General features: G+C 41.9%; 1 protein-coding gene across 1 annotated transcript in view; it reads left to right on the forward strand.

Moving 5' to 3' along the window:
- Window positions 1-809: 809 nt before the first annotated feature.
- The window catches only part of atp10b (ATPase phospholipid transporting 10B), a 26,734-nt gene continuing 5,207 nt past the window's right edge, over window positions 810-22,336 (forward strand). The window contains exons 1-14 of the mRNA XM_050043202.1: window positions 810-1,349; window positions 5,933-6,137; window positions 6,467-6,552; window positions 6,860-6,966; window positions 7,903-8,034; window positions 8,268-8,395; window positions 8,673-8,925; window positions 11,591-11,790; window positions 14,198-14,368; window positions 15,047-15,572; window positions 15,691-15,791; window positions 15,881-16,007; window positions 16,118-16,302; window positions 20,544-20,811. Coding sequence (XP_049899159.1) covers window positions 940-1,349; window positions 5,933-6,137; window positions 6,467-6,552; window positions 6,860-6,966; window positions 7,903-8,034; window positions 8,268-8,395; window positions 8,673-8,925; window positions 11,591-11,790; window positions 14,198-14,368; window positions 15,047-15,572; window positions 15,691-15,791; window positions 15,881-16,007; window positions 16,118-16,302; window positions 20,544-20,811 — 2,899 coding nt within the window. The 5' untranslated portion in view covers window positions 810-939. The remainder of the gene's footprint in view (window positions 1,350-5,932; window positions 6,138-6,466; window positions 6,553-6,859; window positions 6,967-7,902; window positions 8,035-8,267; window positions 8,396-8,672; window positions 8,926-11,590; window positions 11,791-14,197; window positions 14,369-15,046; window positions 15,573-15,690; window positions 15,792-15,880; window positions 16,008-16,117; window positions 16,303-20,543; window positions 20,812-22,336) is intronic.

Below are 22,336 nucleotides of genomic sequence, written 5' to 3' on the forward strand. Positions count from 1 at the left end.
AGTCTCACTCACACACACATGTAAACAGGTTCATTCAACCAATTCTGCACGATCCAACTTTAAACCTTTAACAAACTGTTTAAAAAAGTGCCCTCAGTCTTCAAGAATTCTTTCAGACCTCTGACCTCTCAGTGGATGAAAGTGAACAGACATTATGCACCGCTAAAGAATCAATTATCATCTTTAGCCCTATTTTAGAAGGTCATATTTGTCTTTCAATGTCATAGACTGTATTCTCCATCTGTATATTCCTGAATGAGTGGTGTAAGTTCCCTCTGCTGTGTTCATTCACACTCTGCAGACTCTTCATATATGTTTGCCCCCAGCAGTCGCTGCGCTCTGCTCTGTGTTGTGTTGTCAGTTCAAATCTCCTTATGACCCACTGCACCAATTTTCTGCTCTGCAAATATTAGATTGTCAGCTGTGTATACCGTATGAGTGTTTTTTATTTGTCCTTTTTTTAGTGTTTAAATTTCAAGGACAACATCACACTGTAATGTATTAATGGCAGTAAAGACTACAATACTATGCAGGTCACTGAGTCATGATTCTGCAGTGTGAGGGACTTAAAAGAGTTTGAAAACTGAAATGAGATTATTGACAGCAAAATAAAAATCAGCTGAGTCACTGGAGCACCCTAAGCTAAATTTTTGACTGTAACCAGCCGCCTTAATTCCCCTCTCTGCAAGACTTGAACAGTACCAGTGCAAGGAATGCAAACACACCTGTCAATGCAAAGGGCGGACTCAGAGGAGGACTAGGTGTGTTGTCATTTGTTTCAACCTGCCATTAGGCCTCACACACTCACATGCACACAGACGCTCATTCAAGAAGAGGATGGACCTGAGGAGTCTTTTTAACTCATCAGAGCTGTAAGTATTGAGAGGATGAGAAGGAAAAGCTGGTGAGAAGAGGAAAAGAAAGACAGACAGAGCAGCCATGACGTGGAGAAGTCCTCTGGCTCTGGTGAGGGATGCTCTGAGAGGTCAGAGGGCGCGGGACAAGGACCTTCGCAACTTGGTGTCAAATCTGCCTTATGAGGGCCTGGAGAACTGGAAGCAACCGAACCGCTACTTCCCTAACAACGCCATCAAGACCACCAAATACACCCTCCTCCTCTTCATCCCCATGAACCTCTTTGAGCAGTTTCACCGTTTGGCCAATCTCTACTTTGTAGGCCTGGCTATTCTGAATTTTGTCCCTGTGGTGAACGCCTTTCAGCCCGAGGTAGCTTTGATCCCCATTTGTGTCATCTTGTCTCTGACGGCCCTGAAGGACGCCTGGGAGGATTTCAGGAGGTACCAGTCGGACAAGAAGCTTAACAACACACCATGCTTCATCTACAGCAGGTAACTGACTTAAAAACAAACATATACCGAATATAGAAGCAGTTCAGTTCATGCATGATGTGGCAAGTGGAAACACTCATGGTACATTAACGGCACCTCCACATCTGTGTTTATGATTCTTATCATCCAGCATGTTGATGTCTGTGTGTAGATCTGTGTGATTGTGTGCTGCATGTGTGTGTGTGGTTTTTTTTTTCCTCCTCTGCGTTCCAGCACCCCGTGAGAATTTTTGACTTAGAAATAGAAAATGTGTGGGAGATTATTCCTCTTTTGAAGAGCCTCACAACAATATCTCTCACCATCGCATTGTGCACATTTGATGAAATCCTCATCTGGGTGTTGCGTCAGCAGAGACAGTAAGGTTAGCGGTTATCTATTTTTGAATTACTGGTGAAAAATGAATAATTCACAAAGGAGGATAAACACTGTCATTTTCAACCCTTTTGCTGCTGTGATTTTGGAGCAAAGTGGGAGGAGGAGGAGGGGATGTGGATTTGCTCAGGATGTGATGTGAGACTGGAGACGACTGCTATGATGAATCCGCACACGTTCAACCTCTGGAAAGGTTTATCATTAACCAGCAGTTGCTTGCTTTCAAATTTCCAGCGAAAAGTCAGCAGGGATGTTGGGAAGTGCAGCCTCAGCTGGGGAAAAGCCTACATCATGTGTTTGTGTAATTTGTGTGTGGTGATAGGATCCAGGTGGCCTAAGTGCAGACCCCAGATGCAGCATTTTGGACTCTTCAGAGAACGCACCAGTCCCTCTGGGCCTGTTAACGGACACTAGCCGTCTCTGCCTCATGCAATCTGATAAATAGCTGTTGAGTCATGGAGAGTGGGCTCTCGTGGGTCTCTCTTTGCTCGTTGGGTGGGGATGCTAAAGCTCCATTTTGGGCTTGTAAAGATTAGAACAGAATCGATTGGCTGGGATTTCTTTGAAGTATACAAATGTTTCCAGAAGAAGCTCAAGAATACATTTTAGGATTCCACACACTTCCTCTTTTTCTCTGTCTCAGGGAAGTTTATCCATCTGACAGCACGAGGAACACGCGCCCTTACAGTGCATTTAAAGGTCCACGTGGAAGGCTGTCAGATGCTTTAACTTTAATTCATCAGACCTTCTCAGATGCACATCTTTATTTCCCATCACCCTTCACCCACATGTTGTTTTCACAGAGGCGTGAAGTGTGTGTGTTTGAGCATGTCTTATCTTCAGGGTCATCCTATCTATCTTATCTCTATTTTAAACTCTTGTCAATCTGCCTGCGCTCAAACACGCCGAACACGAAACACGATAGCTGTTAGTCATGCTGATTGACTCCTAACTCATGTTTTTGTATTGTTAAACATCTGTAATTTATAGTCTGCCTGCTGCAAAACTTTAAAGCAGTCGACACACCTCACAGACTGTTCCTGTCTGTTGTTTTAGAATCCTGAGAGCCCATTTAATCGAGCATATGTCGTATGAATGTGACTCATATCAAATCTACCATCAAACCAAACAGGTTATCTTAAGTGTCACTGTATTTGTGAAGAGTGGTTGTCGTTTTTTACAAAGACATATCAGGTAACCAAATTCAAAAGAGCAGCAAAGTGGATGATTAGAGACACGTAAACATAAAGTTACAGACTGACAGGTAACTCACTGATTGGACAGTTGTGGCGATTGTCATCCTGCATCATCAGGACTCACATGGGGAAAGTAAATTCTGGTGACTGAGAGAAGTTTATGCAGCACTTTAGTGCTTTTGATGTGTAGGCCTATATTTATCAACTGCCAATCGCCTGACTTGTCCAATCAACGAGTCACCTGTCAGTCTGTATGACTTCATGTTTGCTGCTCTTGGTCTATTTGTAACAAGTCAGTGCAAACAAGACCCGAATCAGAACTAAAATGTAACCATGTATAATTTCCCCCTTAGTTTGGACCAAATGAACCAAACTATAGGTGTGAAAGCATCCTTGCACCGAAAACACACCAAGGAGCAGCGAAGTATGGCCTGCGGCAAGCTGCCATGCTATGTCTATGGAAAGATGCGGCGGCCGGTCCAAGCTGCAGCCATTTGAATTGTGGTGAAGTGCTAAAAGTTGGGGATATTTTAACTTTAAGCAGCAAATTGTGGCCAGAGATTATCCGCAGCCTATCAGTAAACAGAGTTGCAGGTTTTTTTTCCGTTAACAGGCTTCCCAGCTGCAGAAAAATGTAATTATTGCGGCTAGCCACATTTAACACACTTATTGATACAACTCTCATGTTTGTCTTTTAATGTTATGAAAAGCAGCATCCTGATGGCTTTGTTCAAGCATAAAGACAGCCTGGATCTGTCAGATGGTAACAAAATCTAGAAACACTTTAATCCATTCAGAAACCAAAGTGTAAAAATGACAATTAGACATTTTCCCTGGGGTTTTGTTTTGGACTATATCTTGGCTCAACTAGCAAAGACTCGAGGAAGTTTACAGGTCACGGGCAAGAAAAAGTTCAACACATAGCCCCCTGTAAAACGACAAAATATTGTTATTAAACTTCAGTTGTTGTATGGGTTTATAAGCTAAAATTATATACTGCATGCTAATTAGTGAGCTGAGATGCTTTTAGGTGGATTATGTTACAGAGCCAGGTCAGTTGTGTCCCTCTGTTTTCAGTCTTATCTCAGTGCTAAGCTAAGCTACGCTAAGCTAACGAGCTTCTGGCTTTAGTTTCATATTTAGTGTTAAGACATGAAAGTGATATCAAACTTCTCAACTAACTTTTGACAGGAAAGCAAATAAATGTATTTCCAAAAGGTCAAACTATATAGGTGCAGGATCACTGAAATACATTTTAAAGTGAGCTTAGCTAGTTAGCTTAGCTTAGCTTAGCATAAAGACTGGACAGAGGGGAAAACAGCTAGCCTGGATCTGTCCATTGTTAACAAAACCTAGAAACACCTTTGTTTAATCTATACACAAATACAAAGTATATAGCATTTAATTTGAGGTTATGAACTTGACTGTTTTCTGGCTCAACTAGCAGAGACTCAAAGATGTTTATCGGTCAGGGGCAAGAAAAAGTCTGACACATAGTCTCCTGTTATTAAATTATTGTCATTAAATGTTTGCTTTTTAACAAACTAAAAGTCAGGTTAGCTGTGTCCGTCTGTTTCCAGTCTTTTTTTTTTTTTAAGATATTTTTAGCCTTTAACTGATAGGACAGACAAGTGTGAAAGGGGGAGAGAGAGAGGGAGTGACATGCAGCAAAGGGCCACAGGCTGGACTCGAGCCCAGCCCAGCCAAGGCAACAGCCTTGTACATGGGGCGCCTGCTCTACCACTAAGCCACTGACACCCCCTGTTTCCAGTCTTAGCTAAGTGCAATGCTAAGCTAACCAACATCTGGCTTATCCTATGTAGCATACAAACATGAGAGTGGTATCATACGTTTCATCTTCTCGTGGCCAGAAAGCAAACAGCCTGTAACTGTCAATGGTAATTAATCTAAAAACACATTTGTTTTTAATCGCTACAAAAACCAAAGTGTAAAAATAACAATTTGACATTTTACTGAGGGTTATATATGCTACTGGACTAGGCCTATTTTTTGGCACAACTGGCTGAGACAGGTAAGAAAAAGTTCATCACATAGTCTCCCGTAAAACTGCAAATTATTGTTATTAAACTTCTGTTTTGTACAGTTTAATACAATAATGAACTTTTAAGATGCTAGTAAGCAGATTTTGTTACCATTTGACAAAGCCAGGCTAGTTTTTCCCTCTGTTTTCAGTCTTAGCTGAGTGCTAAGCTAAGCTAACAGCTTTAGCTTCACATTTAATATGAGAATGGTGCTTCCTAAAAATATGTAGGTGATGAATCACTGACCTGATCATCATCTAGGGTGAAATGTATTGTATGCATTGTGAGAACACACAATACTCTTTTGAGGAATGTACTCACCCTAAGTGTAACCTGTCAATGAGGCTGCCTGACTTAAAAAGCGCTAATAAAGCTTCTCTGACAGATGAACAATGTTTGTGCAACCTGGTCAGTATATTCTAAACACAACATACTAAAAATACATAACCCCTTCCTCCTGGCTTTGTTTGAGGTGAGGCGTGGTGTTATGTGGCAGCCACCCGATCAGGTCCTACATGCAAGGCAGCATACCTGCAGCTCTCTGTCACCGCTGAGCCAGCTTGACATGCAGGTTCAAACGATAAAGCAAGTGGCTTTCTGGGAACAGCCTCAAACCCTGGGAACAGCCTCAGGTCATAATGTGTAGGCCTTCTGCAGCGTGTCTTCCTCTAAAAGTTTCCTTATTCTAAAACACACAAAACACATCTGGGCCACTCTCCAAAAACAACAGCATTGATTTTTCATTTGGTTGTGTTGTTTATTCCCTGACTTAAGCAGCTGCTATGATTTTTTTTTTTATCCATAAGGAGCGAGTCGATATTTCATTTGATTGCATAAACATAGACAAAATACGCCCACTGTGCCAGTATTGTTAAGAAATGTGACAAAAATCAATATAAAGCCGCCCAGGGACTTGTGTATCTTTATGAAATAATCTGTAATGACTGTTGGTGTCTGACATGTCTTATTTCAGGAAAGAGAAACAGTTTATGGAGAGGCGATGGAAGGATGTGCGAGTGGGAGATTTTGTGAGAGTGGTTTGCAATGAAATCGTCCCTGCGGACCTCCTGCTGCTGCACACATCCGACCCCAAGGGTGTGTGTCACATAGAGACGTCCAACCTGGATGGAGAGACCAACCTGAAGCAGAGGAGGGCGATGTCTGGCCTCTGTGTGTTGGTGAGGGATGCCTACTCTTTCTGGGTGTCATTTCTTTGCTGTCTTTTGTCCCCATTACCTCTGTGCTTCCTCACCTTTCTTCTCCTTGTGATTGACGTTAAACACACGTCAACATTTCCTGAACGTCTGCGGTAACTGCGGGTCATTATAGTAAGTCAAAGTCTAGTGACACACAGAAAACATACCTGTTACATAAATGCATATTTTTGGAGCACAGTCGTCTTTCCTGTGTGTAATGACTACTATTTCAGTGTGGAAGTGCAGGTCGAGTTACATTTTAAAAGTTTCCATTCATACTTTTTGACTTTGTACCTCCTCTCCTCACCCAGGATCCTGAATTTGAACCTGAAAGCTTCAACAGCATCGTGGTGTGTGAAAAGCCCAACAACAATCTGAATCATTTCAAGTGTTATGTGTGAGTATCAAATACACAGATCACATGGATGTGATCCCCAAACAGTTCCTTTGAGCCTTTCAGAGCAGCCGAGCAAAACTAATTCCAACCCACTCGCTGCACTTTCAGATGCCACCAGAGGCTTTATTGGGGCTGTAATAGACTATAATCGATTTCCTCGGGCACCACAGCTCTTACAGCTGGTCTACCCATGCTGTCCAGCTATGGCCGTAAAGCAGTGGAATTGCTAATGGGGAATATAAGCAGTAATGAATATCTAACAAGATCTGACAGTACAAAGGAGGTTTCTCACTTTCTCCTGCTGCAGAGAGAAACCTGATAAGGAGAAGGTGGGCGCCGGAATAGAGAGTCTGCTGCTGCGAGGCTGCACAGTGAGAAACACGGACTACGCTGTTGGCTTTGTGGTGTATGCAGGTATACTCTCCATTTACTAAGCTGCTTCACCGCTTTGACCTTGAGCTTTTAGTGTTTTTGTCAAGGGACTACGACTTTAGCTGTACTGAGGCCACGAGTCCAGATTTCCCCATCACAACCCCACCTTAATGTTTGACTTACTACCTGTAAAAATGTTGTTATACTTCCCTGCATTTTGTCGGCCTACATTATGACCTGCTACAGGTGCTATGTAATTATGTTGCAGAACACAAAATTACTCTGATTTCAATGTGAATTTTTTTTCTATTTTTGCCCAACATCTGTCCAGATTTGTCAAACAAGGCTAAGTGTGAACTGCTATGCTAGCGTCTGTATGAGGCTGAAATTGGGCACAGCAGTGCTTCAAGCTAAATGCTAATGTCAGCATGCTAACATGCTGATGTTTAGAAGGCATCATATTTTAGCATGCTAACATTTGCTAATTAGCATGAAACACAAAGTATGATGGGTATGTTAGTTTTCAAGTATTTGTATATAAACCATAGTATAAAACAATTTTCAGCAACTTTGACCTGATAATCATAGACTGTATAAAAAAAAAGAAGATTCACCCTTTGGTTTGTGACCATGACAATTTATTTAACAGCTTTGGAGATATTTCAGTCTGGATCAAAGTGTGGACCAAATGTCTGAGAGACTGACGATGCAATCTCTAGATCCACGCCATTAGCATGGTTAAATAATCAGAATAAGTCTTTAAAATGTGTTTAATGTGTGTAATAATGAGCCCCAACATTTCCTGAAGTGTTGCAGAAGACATGACCTCATCGCCTAGTGCCTTGTTTCTTGTCCTTGTACTAGCCGACCCAGAATGAGCACATTTAAGGATGAAGTCATCACTTGCCGTTGGTGTTCACTGACAGTTTGGAGTGCGGACTGGTAACTGAATTTACACCCTCTGATTCCATGTTTAAGGCCATGAAACCAAGTCCATGCTCAACAACAACGGGCCAAGATACAAGCGCAGCAAACTAGAGCGGAAACTGAACATAGACGTCATCTTCTGCGTCATTCTCCTCCTCACCATGTGTCTCGTCGGAGCAGTAGGTCAGTAATGAATTACATAACCACTACACAGACTGGTTCATGATTAATGATTTTACATTTATGAGGGGACATTTAATTTCCAATAAAAAAAAACAAACCTCAGTCACTTTGGCCACAGGCCCAAACACATACCAGGAGAAGAGGGAGGAGACAGGGAAGGTGTGGTGCCAAAAATAGCCTTCCTCTCTGCGCGACAGTCGGTGTGATTAATTCTCCTGTCCTTACACATGCAGGTCACTACGTATTGCTGCAGGCGCTACCTGGTGTGCCCCCTTACCTGGTCCCTGACAGCAACGGTCACCTGGACAGTCCCAGTCTATTGGGCTTCTACATGTTCTTCACCATGATCATCCTGCTGCAGGTGGAGGAGTCTGTCTGTGTCTGAGAGAGCATATGTAGTGTGTTTTTCTCAAATTTTTTAATTTGTTAAACTCTCCTCTTGTCTCCTTTCTCCTCATTCTCCTCTGATATCTTTTCCGTCTGTTGTCCACTTTTCACTCCTCTCAAATTTGTCATCCCATTACCTCCTTTCATTCCTTTCTCCGATCACTTTCTTACTCTCTGCTGTATCTCTTGTCTATATTTTGATTTTTTTCTCTCTCCTCTCCTCTCCTCTCCTCTCCTCTCCTCTTCTGTAGATCTTGATTCCTATCTCCCTCTACGTGTCCATTGAGTTAGTGAAGATTGGTCAAATCTTCTTCATCACTAATGACATCGACCTGTACGATGAGGAGACAGACAACCGCATTCAGTGTAAGGCCCTGAACATCACGGAGGACCTGGGACAGATTGAATACATCTTCTCAGACAAGACTGGCACCCTCACTGAGAACAAGATGGTGTTTCGCAGATGCTCCATCATGGGCACCGAGTACCCACACAAAGAGAATGGTAATCCTTCATACTGAGACATTTTATCTGACCAAAAAGAGTTGTTGCAGCGCCACTGCTTTTCATCGTATACACTTATGTATTTATATATACAATCATTAAAAAAAATTGGATATAGCACAATCACAGATGTCACCAGAGAATAAATCGCTAACTTGCTCATTAGCCTAACATGGGTCGAAAAGAATCTGCCTACTTACCACTTGTGAAACACTTGATAAACAACTGAGCTGCACTGACTTCAACACTTCGACTAATGCCAACATAGCACATAGCAACATAATTCTGGCATACACCAGTATTCACATACCTCTGCATGTTGATTCTGAGCTGTTTGTCACCTGTTCAGCTGGAAAGCACTTCCTGGTTGGCTCTGCACATGAAACTTAATTTCCAGTTATGCTGTGTCATGATCAACATCAGCTGATCAACATTTTTGACTCTGTCTTGCACATACCGTAAAGGAGTTAAAGGGACAGTTCACCCCAAAATCAAAAATACATGTGATTATTTTGGTATTAGTTACTGAGTGTTGGAGATATCGGCCATAGAGTCTGCCTGCTCTTGAATATAAAGGAACTAGACGGCACTCAGCTTGTGGTGCTCAAAGCACCAAAAAATACATTTGGAAAACTCCACACCAATGTATCATTCCACAAATCATGACCTGTTTACTCAAGATAATCCACAGACCTGTTGTGAGCAATTTCCTGTTGAAACTATTTGCTTTCTACTAAACCACATGACCCAACGTGTCACCCATAGATGTGTAAAGAGAACTGGATACAGCACTGGAGGCGTGGTTCATTCCTATGAAAGATGCTCAGTGGCACATGAAGCCAAAAAAAGCTTTTTCTGTGGTATGAAATTACCAGGCTCTTTCATATTACTGGGCCCACAGAGCAAGCACACTAGAGACTTTCGGTGGCCTAGCAGCTAAATTCCAATATAGCCTTCTGCTAACTTGGATGGGGATTAAATGATTTTTCTTGACCTTTTGAATGTAATCAGACTAAATGGATAGTTTCACAAGGGTTGTGATGCTTAAAAAATGTATCTACTGGGGCGTCGGTGGCTTAGTGGTAGAGCAGGCGCCCATGTACAAGGCTGTTGCCGCAGCGGCCTGGGTTCGAGTCCAGCCTGTGGCCCTTTGCTGCATGTCAATCCCCCTCTCTCTCCCCCCCTCACACTTAACTGTCCTGTCCATTAGAGGCAAAAACATGCCCCAAAAAATATCTGTAAAAAAAAATGTATCTACTGATTTACAGATATCTCTTGAGTCTATGGGGTAAAGTCTTTTTGAGGCCTATAGGCCCGTTTCCACTGAAGAAGTTCCTGGTACTATTTGGGGGGCAGGAACTACTACAGGAACGTCCTCTCGTTCGGCCCTCTCAACCGCCGTGTCTCCACTGAGAGCGGAGTAGGAGGAAGGTTCCTGTAAAGTTACGGGCTGCCTCTGGATGTGACGTAATCCTTGCACGACCATTTTGACTGGGGCGACGTAGGGACGCCGTTAGCCGATAGCGGTGTCTGTAATAACTCACTAAATGGCCCGTGAAAAAAATATTTTTTCCAGCGGATGTCTTAGTTACAACATGATTGAGCTAACTGGAGTAGTTTCATGTCGTATCCGACAACGGGAGGCTTTTAACAGGTGACGTCCTGATGTTAGCTTTGCTGCTGCTGTTAGCTGTCCCTGTCAGCTGATGCTTTCTAGACATCGTGATTTCCCAAAACTGAATAAATACCACACATAGCAACACAAAACTGCTTTGCTAGCTCAATCATGTTGTAACTAAGATATCCGCTGGAAAGAATAATTTTTTCACGGGCCATTTAGTGAGTTTTTTTTTACATGGCGGCGAAAGCTATATGAACATGATGTAAATGATGCTATATGAACATGATGTAAACATTAATGGTGTCCTCGGCTGAGCTGTATCATTAGCTAGCTCAGGGGTGCTAGGTGAGCTAGCAGTAGATGCTTCCTTCTGTGTAGTGATACAGTTTGTGGGCGTAGTTTGGTATAAAAAAAAATAGTTCGTACATGAAACTGCTCACAACAAGGTCTGTGGATTATCTTGAGTAACTGGGTCATGATTTCTGGAAAGAGACATGCTGTTGAGTTTTTCAAATAGATTTTTTGGCACTTTGAGCAACACAAGCTGAGTGCCATCTAGTTCCATTATATTGGAGAGAGGGAGACATCTCTACAGCTGATATCTCCAACACTCGGCAACTCACACCAAAACAGCCCATACTGCTCACTAGCCCTACAGGTAAGGTACAGGTATGGGACTCTTATCAGTATATTTTATCCCCCTTTTCACCTCCATATTGTGTTGAATCCTGATTTTTTGCTTCCATATTTGTAGCTTCAATCTGATTTGCTACACCATCTAATTGTATTACTGATCTATTTACTCTGGAGTTGGGTTTCTACTTATATAATTCTTCCTAAAGTTCATTTATTTTGACTAATTTAGGGGGCAGTCCCTTCCACTTCCCTTCCATGTGGGTATGGCTGTTAAATCCAGGTTTTTAAAGTACTTTGACGCTGCGGTTGTGGTTAAAGGCTCTGCATTTGAACATGACTTGACCTGACATAAAGAACATAATATATGGTACATGCTGTACGTATCAACATGTTTTTTGGGATTTGCAGCCATCCGCCTAGCTGTCCTTGATGAACCAGAGTCCGACGAGGAGGTTATCTTCAACCAGTGGCCACGACCCCCACAGACTGGATGGTCCCTGGATACTGAAGACACCGAGCCTAAAGACAAGCGCCATTACCATGACAACCGACGCAAGAGCAAGGTCATGGGAAATGCCCAGAGCAATGTGGCCTTCAGCAGTCCGCTGGTAAGATGATCGCTCAGTCAGGAAGAAAAGGCAGATAGAGTGGGGAGGGGTTATGGGTTTTGCCTGTCTTGATATATAATGCCGGGTCGCAGGGAGCCACAGTGGGGAAAATGGTCGTCAGCATTTTGTTTACTCCTGCAGGAGGTGAAGTCAGGTAGTTGACTCAAGGCCACCCGGAGGGGCCCACAAATTAGACTCATTCTTCTTGATTAACAAGTGTCCTTGCAGTTATAATCACAACTGAGTAGCACAAACAAATGGCTCAAAATCAAACATGACAGTACATTTTATACAATGTGAACCGGCCCACTACAATCAAGCTCAAATTAGGAAGATGGGACAGCTACTGAGACGTCCTGTCTGGTACTAATGTAAAGAGAAATGAAATATAATGTCCTTATATTGAGTTTAGATGGTGTCTTACCACAGAGGCATTCTTATGGATGCATTTATCAGTATGGAAATGTAACTTTATCTATCCATCCATCTATTAAACCAGTTATCCCGCTCACTGTGACGGAGAACTGGAGCTTATTAAAGCATGCCAGTCTATCCAGTCTATCACAAGGCTGACAAGATCATTATGATAAAAAAATATTAGTTATAATTTGGTAGATTCAGTTTCAGTCATTATTATATGAATAGATAAAATTATTACAATACTGAAGCGGAAGTATTTTCTATATATAAATCAGTTGCATTGGCCAAGTATGTGTACATGTACAAGGATTCTTCGTTTAACTATTAATAGACATACACAGAAAAGACACACAAGCTCAAAACAAGGACAACAAAGCTGAACAAGGTAAACATAAACAGACTGCTGTAAAGATTTGACTACTATGTACAGATATAGCAGATCCACGCCAGCATGGTTAAGGGTGCAGACTGGAAAGGGTGCTGGAATAAATATAGAACGATTATGAAACAGGTTGCTTTATTTACATGAGGTAGGTGGATATGACAGTATATACAGTAGAGGTAGGGGGAAAAATCAATACAGCATAGTACTGTGATATTTTATGTGGCAATATTGTATTGACACACGGGTGCTTAGTATTGAGACATAATTTGCAGTTTATTCATTCATTTTCCGTAACTGCTTATCTTGTTGGGGGGCACCGGGGGCTGGGGCCTATCCCAGCTGACATTGGGCAAGAGGCGGGGTACACCCTGGACACCAGACTATCACAGGGCTGACACATAGAGACAGACAACCATTCACACTCACGCTGGATCAGCAGCTCCTGAGGCATGTTGAACTTCCTGAGCTGGCACAGGAAGTACATCCTCTGCTGGGGCTTTTTCCTATTGGTGGTTGATGTTGTTTGTTGAGGTTGTAGGTGTAGATTTTGGGTGGGACGCAGGGGACACACCCCTTTCAGTGTTTAGAACATGCACGTTTGTAGCAGAGGACTTTTATTTGACAAAATTAAAGACATTTCAACCATAAATTGATGCAGAAAAATCAAAAACTGACTCAGAAAAATTCACCAGAATGCAGTTAGATGGTCAAAATTTCCTGAGGGAGGACCCAAACTCCCTATTTCATATGTGTGTCCCTCAGCATTGATACAAAACCTACATCCTTGGTTAAGGTCCTTGGAAATTGTGAGTCCCAGAACCCCGAAGGTCTCAACACTTATTCCACTTCTTTTAATTACATTTGCTGTCTAATTCGATAATTAGCATCTATACACGTTTCTAAGCTCAAGAAATTTTTACTTTTAACCTATAACCACTTTAAAAATGCAGTCCCATGTCTACATACAAACTCAGAAGACCTCAAACTGTCATTTGTTTACCCAAATCTCACCCATCCTTGAGTCAAAAGGCCTCACGGTCCCAGTCCCCGCTGCAGATGGCCGAGCTGCTAGGTGTCAGTGATAAGCACATCCATTTTGGCTCAAAGTTGCCCCTGTGTCTGTGACGGGACATATGGTCATGCTGGGCACCATTTGGCACAGACTACCGATGTCACATAAACTGTAAACGTGCACTATAGATTAGTCATCGGCGTCTTGATATACAGTACAGTAGCTCTGTGTCTATTTTTGTCGACGGGGCAAAGAGCAGAGGCCTGGAGATACAGGCTGAGACAGAAAAAAGTCTTGTGTTTCTTCCAGCAAGGCAGCACAGAGCCCATCTTTGGATTTCCTCACGCTGGGTCTCTAACAGAGCAGAATGTGTGTGTGTAAATGAAAACTTCCTACCTTCCCTCTGTCCTTTTGTCCTTCCTGTAATCTTCCCTCCTACATGAGCAAATAAAACTGGATGAAAAGGTTAAAGGCTAAAAACGTTTTTCCAATCCTGTCATGTCAAAAACAATGAAAGCTGAGTGTAAGCAAGAAACAATTTATCAACATGAGCTTTTAATTAAAAAACTGATTAACTTTTACTCCAACAGGAAACTGAGGTGATTCCAGACAGGAAGCTGCTTCAGCAGATTAGCAGGGCAGAGAGCAGCAGCAGCAGCAGCAGCAGCAGCCGGGAGATAGATCCTTACCTGGACTTTTTTCTGGGTCTCGCCATTTGCAACACGGTGGTGGTTTCCATGGCAACAGCTCAGAGACAGAGGGTGAGCGCTCCGTTTACTGCCACTGTGGATTGGATGTAGAGATGGAGGGCACAGTCAGGAGAGGAAAGATGGACGAAGGATGTGTTCTCTTGAAACTCTCAGTGTGTAAACTTATAAAAAATGGAAAACTTTTCTTGTAGAAAACATTATGGAGAATCCATTAACTGTCTCATTCATTACTTAATATAGTGCCCAGCCATTTGGCTGCAGTGCTGCAGTGAAAGCTCCACAATTTAATCAGTAACACACATAACAATTAAGTTTAAACTCTTCCTATTAACCTCAAAGATTTAGTTTAATTTTGAAAGTTCTGTTCAATTGTTTAGCTTCAAGTTTCTGCTCTCTCATCAGTGGTCAGTACTCATTTTCTCTCATCTTTAAGGCCCCGGTTGTAAAGCCCTCGCTAAATTAGCATAGTAAAGGGAGATTTGCAAGGGCAATCAGGGTTGCCTTTATTAATTTTAGTACTCGCTGCTCTGTGCTGTCTCAGGTCTGACAGATGGGAGAAATACGTGGGTTTTCCCTTGAGTTTGTAATTAAAGGTAAAAGCACAAAAAGAAACAGAGTGGAAATGGATGACAAGGTTTTAAGAGTGCGTTGGCACCATATGGGTGTTTGGGCAATATGGTGACGTAAAAGACTATATAACACTGTATTTTCCTTGCATTACCTTTTCAGGTGAGTGGGTTTTCCTGCTCCAGTCAGACAAACAACCCATTGGGTACTTTTTCCGACCTGGTGAAAAATGTTTTCACCTCCTGGCAGCATGAGCCCAAGAGAAATCGCACCTTCTCAGAGGACTCAGTTGTAGAGGAAGACCATTTTAACCCCCCGGCAAAAAAAGAGGAGTCTGGAGACACCAATGGGCTCCAAACATGTTCACTCCACGCTCCATCCCAGTGCGACAAGCCTAGAACGACCTTAGATGATCTGAGCTATGAGGCAGAGAGTCCAGATGAGGCAGCCCTGGTGTACGCAGCCAAGGCATATGGCTTCATCCTGCTGGCCCGCACCCCTGACAGCGTGACGGTGAGGCTCCCGTCCGGGGAGGACCTGGTGTTTGAGGTGCTGGACACCTTGACCTTTGACTCCAACAGGAAGAGAATGTCTATTTTGGTGCGACACCCAATCACCAAAGAGAATGTGTTGTACACTAAAGGTGCAGACTACGCCATCATGGAGCTACTTGGTACACCGTACGCAGGTATGTGCAGGAGAGAGTGCATACACACATTTATTAAATGTGAGATATCTGTGATACCCTGGGTACTTTCATAAACCAAAATAAACATATAGAAATATATCTGTGATATTATTTTCAGAGCATCTCAGTGAGAAGCAGAGGAATATAGCAGCAGATACTCAGCATCACCTCGACTGCTATGCTAAAGAGGGGCTGCGTACACTTTGCTTTACAAAGAAGGTTCACAATCAAATATATTAATATTCACCAGCATAATTTTCTGATACTAGAGGAGCTCTGTCTCATCCTTTTTTTTCTGTGTGCTGCAGATTGTGAGTGACAAGGCGTATGAAAGCTGGTCAGTGAACAGACGGAGAGCTCTGGCTGCTATAGACAACAGAGAGGAGCTTGTTATGGACTCAGCTGTGCAGCTAGAGACAGACCTCTCCCTGCTAGGTAACATACATCACCCAAACACACATCCGTCATTATTAACATACTGTGTATCTGTGTGATAAGCTCTGTGTTTGCATCATGCCTGGCTTTGGATGTATGTCCTCCTGCAGGGGCGACGGGCATTGAGGACCGTCTGCAGGAGAGTGTCCCAGACACCATCGTGGCACTGCGGGAGGCAGGGATCCAGGTGTGGGTGCTGACTGGTGACAAGCCGGAGACAGCTGTCAACATTGGCTATGCCTGCAGGCTACTGGAAGAGGAAGACCTGGTGATTAACATGAGCTGCAAAAACAAGGTGAGGAGGCCGCAGTCTGCCTCACTGAGGGTTGGCTGTTTGACTCGAGCTGCTTTACTTTACTGCTTATTTGAGATGATAAACGGTCGTACATCTCTGATTCGTTTCTTACACCACAATTAGAAGTTGTTTTGGTAAATCACACATGAAATAAAAATGTTGATGTACTTAAAGGTAGACTATACAGATTTTTTCCAAAAAAAAAAAAAAAAAACAACAACAAAATAATGCATTCATACAAAAGTAATCCCTCACAATTGTCACTTATGAACCACTAGAAGTGTGTGGTGCAGTATTTATCTGCAGAGAATCTGCCCTTTGCCTGTGTTCTCTTATTTTCTTTGACTTTGCTATGTTTGGGACATTTCTGGACATACACCCACAGAGTTCACAGGTGAGGTCAAGACTTTAAAAAAAGGTGGCAACCAGGTACCTGACCAAAATCACAGACACAACGCCGAAAAAAAAATGCAAATATAGCGTGGCAAAGCACCAAGTGGACAAAGCTCCTTCCAATATGAGAGTGAATCTTCAGTTGTCTTCAGCTTCCGTTCTCTACTGATACTGTAACAAACAGTAACTGACAATTCCTGCATGGCGTACCATTAAAGCAACATTTTGGAAAATCAGCTCAATAAACCAGTTAGCTTAGAATAAAGACTGGAAGACAAGGGGAAACAACTAAATTGGCTTTATCCAGAGGTAGGCCAACTAAATCTGCCTACCAGTAGTTGCCAGGCAAAAAGCAGAAGATCCAGGAAGTTAGTCCAAAAACAAAGACTGAATCACAATCTTTTGTTTATAATAACTGATGTAGAAAACCTCTGCGACACAAACTAGTGTTGAGCAAACGCTGCTTCGGTTGGTTAGTTTTTAGCCACCTATAAAAGGCCGGCTATATTTAGAATATTTTCACCACTTTACCTTGCTGTCAGAAAGCCCTTTCCGACCGGGAACTGAAGCCTTATCTCAAAGCCATCAGACTCCATTGACAAAAACACTAATTTTACTTCACAGAACACCAGAGTTGCTGGTCTACTGCTGTCTCGGTTAGTAAGTGTGTAAGGGAAAGATGAAAAAAGAATTCAAATACAGCACACTTAAACTGATTCAGATTTTTCCAGGTGGCTAAAATACGTTTCGCTGCAGCCCCCATCAACCACAGTAGGCTACATTGCTTAGCTTCTGTGTCAGTATATTAGCGACACACTACATTAGATAAGCACTGCAGAAATGTCGGATAAGTCAAACACCGTGTTTATATATACATCATTTTACATTACAGTTTATACAGTATAACATTAACATTGTTGCAGTTATGGCTGAAAATGACAACAGAAATAAACAAGTCAGCCAGTTTCACATATCTCCATAATTTGCCAGTTGTCTACCTAGAAGTAATTGTTGGTGTTACATCACAGTGATTTGATCCATAGTCAGCCACATTACCCCCATGTTTTTACACATTTCACACACACAGTAAATTAATTAGTGAGCTCAGATGTGCGTGTAGGTGAATTTGCAACCTCTGGACAGAACCAGGGTAGCTGTGTCCTGGCTTTATGCTAAGCTAAGATAAGCTAATTGGCTGCTAGCTTCATATTTAGCATATGAAGGTGAGAGTGGTGTCGATCATCTCATCAAAGTTGAACAATTCCTTTAAAATTCTATCTCTTTATCATTTTTTAGTATACTCTTAAACATCAGGTTTTATTTTAGGTTTTACAGGTTTAATTTACTGGTTAATCTCACGTCAGGAGATCTTACCAGATGTGTTAAATAGTTGGAATAAAGTTGGTACTGAGTTGGCAGGATTTTTGAAAATAAAGTAAAATATCATCTGCATCAAGAGACATAAAATGGAGTGTGTTATGTGCTGTGAATATGTGCAAAGGGCTTAAGAGATAAAGCAAATGTGCGAAGAGAGGACAAAACTGATGAGAATAATTATAATGAAAGTCACATTTAATAGGGCTACTTCCCAACTTAAAGTCCATTTATTTCTTATTTTTTTTAAAAAATACAAAATGTTAAAATATTTCTCACCCACGAATACATGGCTAAATATTTGAGCCACACAGTAGGAGGTGAATAAAGTTTTGAAATTAATTAAATGAAATAAAAAAATAAGAAAAGCCAACAAGCACCACAAACTCTTGTTGAACATTGGCCTTTTTAAACAGATTAAGGCAAGACATGATTTATATTCCACATATCACATACAGCTTGTTTCCAAGGGCAGCACAGACTTTTTTTGACGGTCATTCAGGACAAGCCAAGTGTCTCCCAAGCAGTAAGTTCGGGACCTGTGAGCTTGTCTCCCTCCAATTTAAATGGCCAAACCTTTTTGACCACTTTTACATTTTAACTAAAGGTCAAACCCTCACATTTTCATCTGGGAAAGATAAGGTGTCAGGTGTGGGTGCTGCTTCTCTGAGGTCATTAAAGATCTAGTAGCACAGGCTGGAGCCCTTCATAACAACCTGACCATGTCTAATCATCCCCGGCCTCAAATAGACCAAAATTACCCGTCGGCTCTAACAGATACACAAGGAGCTTTCTGGTACAAAGGGACTGCCGTGCTCCTCTCAGATGGGACTAGTCATTGATGATGAATGGAGTGAAATACCCCCAATACAATATCTACTGCTTTCATATCTAATTACCAGTCTAATATTCAGCCCTCAGGGGAAATACCCCTTTGCTCATATTGGTAATGAACTTTTTTTTTCTCACCACTGTAACTCGATGACCATCTGAGGGATGCACTCACACAGTCATCACCTTACCACACCTAATGAAATTTAACCAGCACTTGATAGGTGGTGAAAAACCTTTTCCTTTTGGCTAAGAGAGTGGAATTATTTACAGACAACGATGAGTCTGATGGGAACAGAGCCTCGTAACTGCTTTTAGTCAGACATCATGAACATGACTCAACATCAGGGTGCTGTTTCATTCACCAGCATGTACCGTATTAGGGGTCTACTATGATTTTCTTTATCTGCTGTCATACATATAATGTTACAAAGTTGGAATACATCAAATGTGGCCAAAGTTTCAAATAATAAGGTAAACATACAGTATATAAAAGTAATCCCTGCGAGCAAGAACCTCAGTCATCTGCTCCAGACACACTACTGCAAGTGTTTACATAACATACAGAACCCGTTTTCATTCCCAGGTGGTTAAATACCGATGCTTTGCCGCACCCCTCAGCGTCTCATAGTGACACACAGGGCACCCTTTAGCCTGACTAGGTGACACAAAGCTGAAACATTTTGTAACACATCATTAAGGTTGTAGAATGCTTGCAGTCAGATTTGGGAGACTAAAGTACGACTTGGTTAGGTTTAGAAAAAAGGTATTTTGGCTTAAAATAAGTGCGTTTGTGATGTGAGTGACGTCAGCACGTGACAACCATATGTAAATTAGATAAAGTTACATTAAAACAACATTGGCGTTTTGCTTCACACTGGATGTGAACTGCAGTCTCCTGGTCCGGTTTTGTTTGATCTATCCCCCTACGCTTCCTCCCACCCTACATGGACTTTCTTGCTCTTTAAACTACAGCAGTTGCTCTCAGCATCAGGTATTGCCATGGATGGATTTACACTAGAGATAGTATAAACCCTGATGCGTCTCATAAAGAGGTCAAAGGCAGCCTTAGGCATCGATATCACACACCGAACAGCATGACAAAGGGTTGGTATTAGACTACCTGTGAATGAAAACAGGCTGACATACACTGTTTCATGTAGCTACATGCTAATGTCAAGGAAACATGTAATCTTGGTTGCTGATGTTGTAAAATTTTCCCCAATTTTCAAACATATTCCTACTGGAACTTATCTGGTTGTGTTTTGTTGATGAATTTTCTTACTAAAAAGTGCCACTATTTTCTGTCACAGTAATGTCAAGGCTGCAATGATGCGATGTGGAAGATCCAAAAACACTGACCAATCAGAGCAGACAGGGCTTTTTTGGGAGAGGGCCTTTAAGAGACAGGCACTGAAACGGAGCATCTCAGACACAGGTTGATCCAGCACAGACAGTATGAGGAAAATAATTTTAAAAAATCTCACACTTGAGATGCTGGAACCAGCTGAAAAATTATTTTAATTATCAATCAATTATCTGAATGGTTGAATGAATGGTCATTTTCCACAACTACTTGTTTCAGCTCTGGTTTGGAAAGCTTCACAAAAAATGATCAGCAAAAAACCCATCTTGTTTTCCAGCTTGCGTGCACCTCCATCTTGGACTGCACACTAGAGGAGGTGAGGAGGTACAGTGAAGACCCTCGCAATGTGGATACGACCCCAGACATCTCTCTGGTGATCGACGGACGAACCCTGACCATGGCTCTGTCGTCAGACCTGCAGGACAAGTTTGTGGATCTGGCGAAGCGCTGCCGCTCTGTGCTCTGCTGTAGAGTCACTCCCTTGCAGAAGAGTCGAGTGGTGAAGGTCGTCAGGGAGAAACTCAAGGTCATGACACTTGCTGTTGGTAAGAAACTTGTCTTAAGCTGTTCACATACATTTTAATTCCAAATGCATTTATCTGGGACTTTTATTCAGACTTCAATGAAAACAGAAAAAACAGTTGTATAAATACAATAAACTATAAAAACAGTATAAATTTAAAGCGACAAATTAGATGTTTTTGCAAGTCAAGTCTTTCTTTTAACTTAATTACTGCACAAAATGGCACTTTAAGACTATAGTGGGTCCCTGTTGCATGCCAATTTTCAATAGATACTCAGTAAATTGGTTACCAATGTGCACTGCTGGGATACTAGGATTCTTAGATTTATGAAAGCCTTTTTCACAGCAGACATTTTGACATGTCACAGTCAAGCACAACCTCCAGAGCTGAAAAAAATGAAGCCAATGCAGAGGTGCCAAAAACCTCAATTCTTTGAACGGCCACTAGAGGCTGCCCAAAAAGGTGGTGGAGGTGAATTTTTATATAACTCACCCATTTACATTTTATGAAGACCCAAAGTTACAGATATTTAATGGCGGGGCCGCTAGTGTCCTTGGCCTCCATTCAGATCCACCCCTCGCTCCTCTACAGCTCCAATCTCTCGTCCAAATATGGTCACTTCTGGCTCCAAAAAACAAGATGGCAACAGTCGAACTCGAGGCTTCAAAACAGGAGTTCACAAACCAATGGGTGAAATCACGGTGGCTATGTGCATTAGTTTTTAGGAGGAAAAACACAAGTGTAAATAATCCAGTTAATGTATGTGTATTACTATTTGAACAGTGACAATGCACAAAGAACATGAACCTTATTTAAAACAAGGACAGATGTAATGTAGCGGCCTTTAGCAAATTGCTATTTTCCACCTTTAGACCCTGGGCAGGTAGTTAATGATGGTGGCTGAAGTCCATTTAGCTTCAGTTTAAGGGTTCTTGTACTGTGCATACTGGCTCACTGTCATGGTTTACTGGGACAGTTGAAAAGAACGGAGCCATTGTTAATGTTATTAGTAACACCTGGGCTATGACAGGTTAAAATGTCCGCTGTGGAAAAAGACCTGAGAAAAGGAAAGCATAAGGCGTTGTACGGGAAAGAAATGGTTTTCTTAGTGCTGTGGGTGAACAGAAAGATAATTCTTTCAGGTTTTTATAAGGTTCTTGGTTCTGTCCTGTTCTGAGTCACTGAACCGCCTGAGAAATTTATTGTTGGACATTAGACAAGAGAGTGTGGGGATCCTCATCTACCCTGAAGGAAGGAAAAATCAAACCACAGCCTGAATATACTGTGCATACCAATGCTGAAGTTTGTTTCATGGCAGACATAACATTTTAATTTTGCAAGACATCTAGTCCCTTAAAGGGCCAGTGTGTAATATTTGGCATGGTTTATTGTCAATCTGAATCTGAATCTGAATATTCTACCCATTAATATGTTTATACAAGTGTATAATCGCTATAAAATAAAATTCGTTTGGTTTTAGTAGCCTTATAATTATGCTTTTATATATATATATAGCAAGGGCCTTGCTTTAGAGAGGTCGCCATCT

The sequence above is a fragment of the Epinephelus moara genome, chromosome 4 (assembly GCF_006386435.1).
Source record: "Epinephelus moara isolate mb chromosome 4, YSFRI_EMoa_1.0, whole genome shotgun sequence".
In the NCBI taxonomy this organism is placed as follows: domain Eukaryota; kingdom Metazoa; phylum Chordata; class Actinopteri; order Perciformes; family Serranidae; genus Epinephelus; species Epinephelus moara.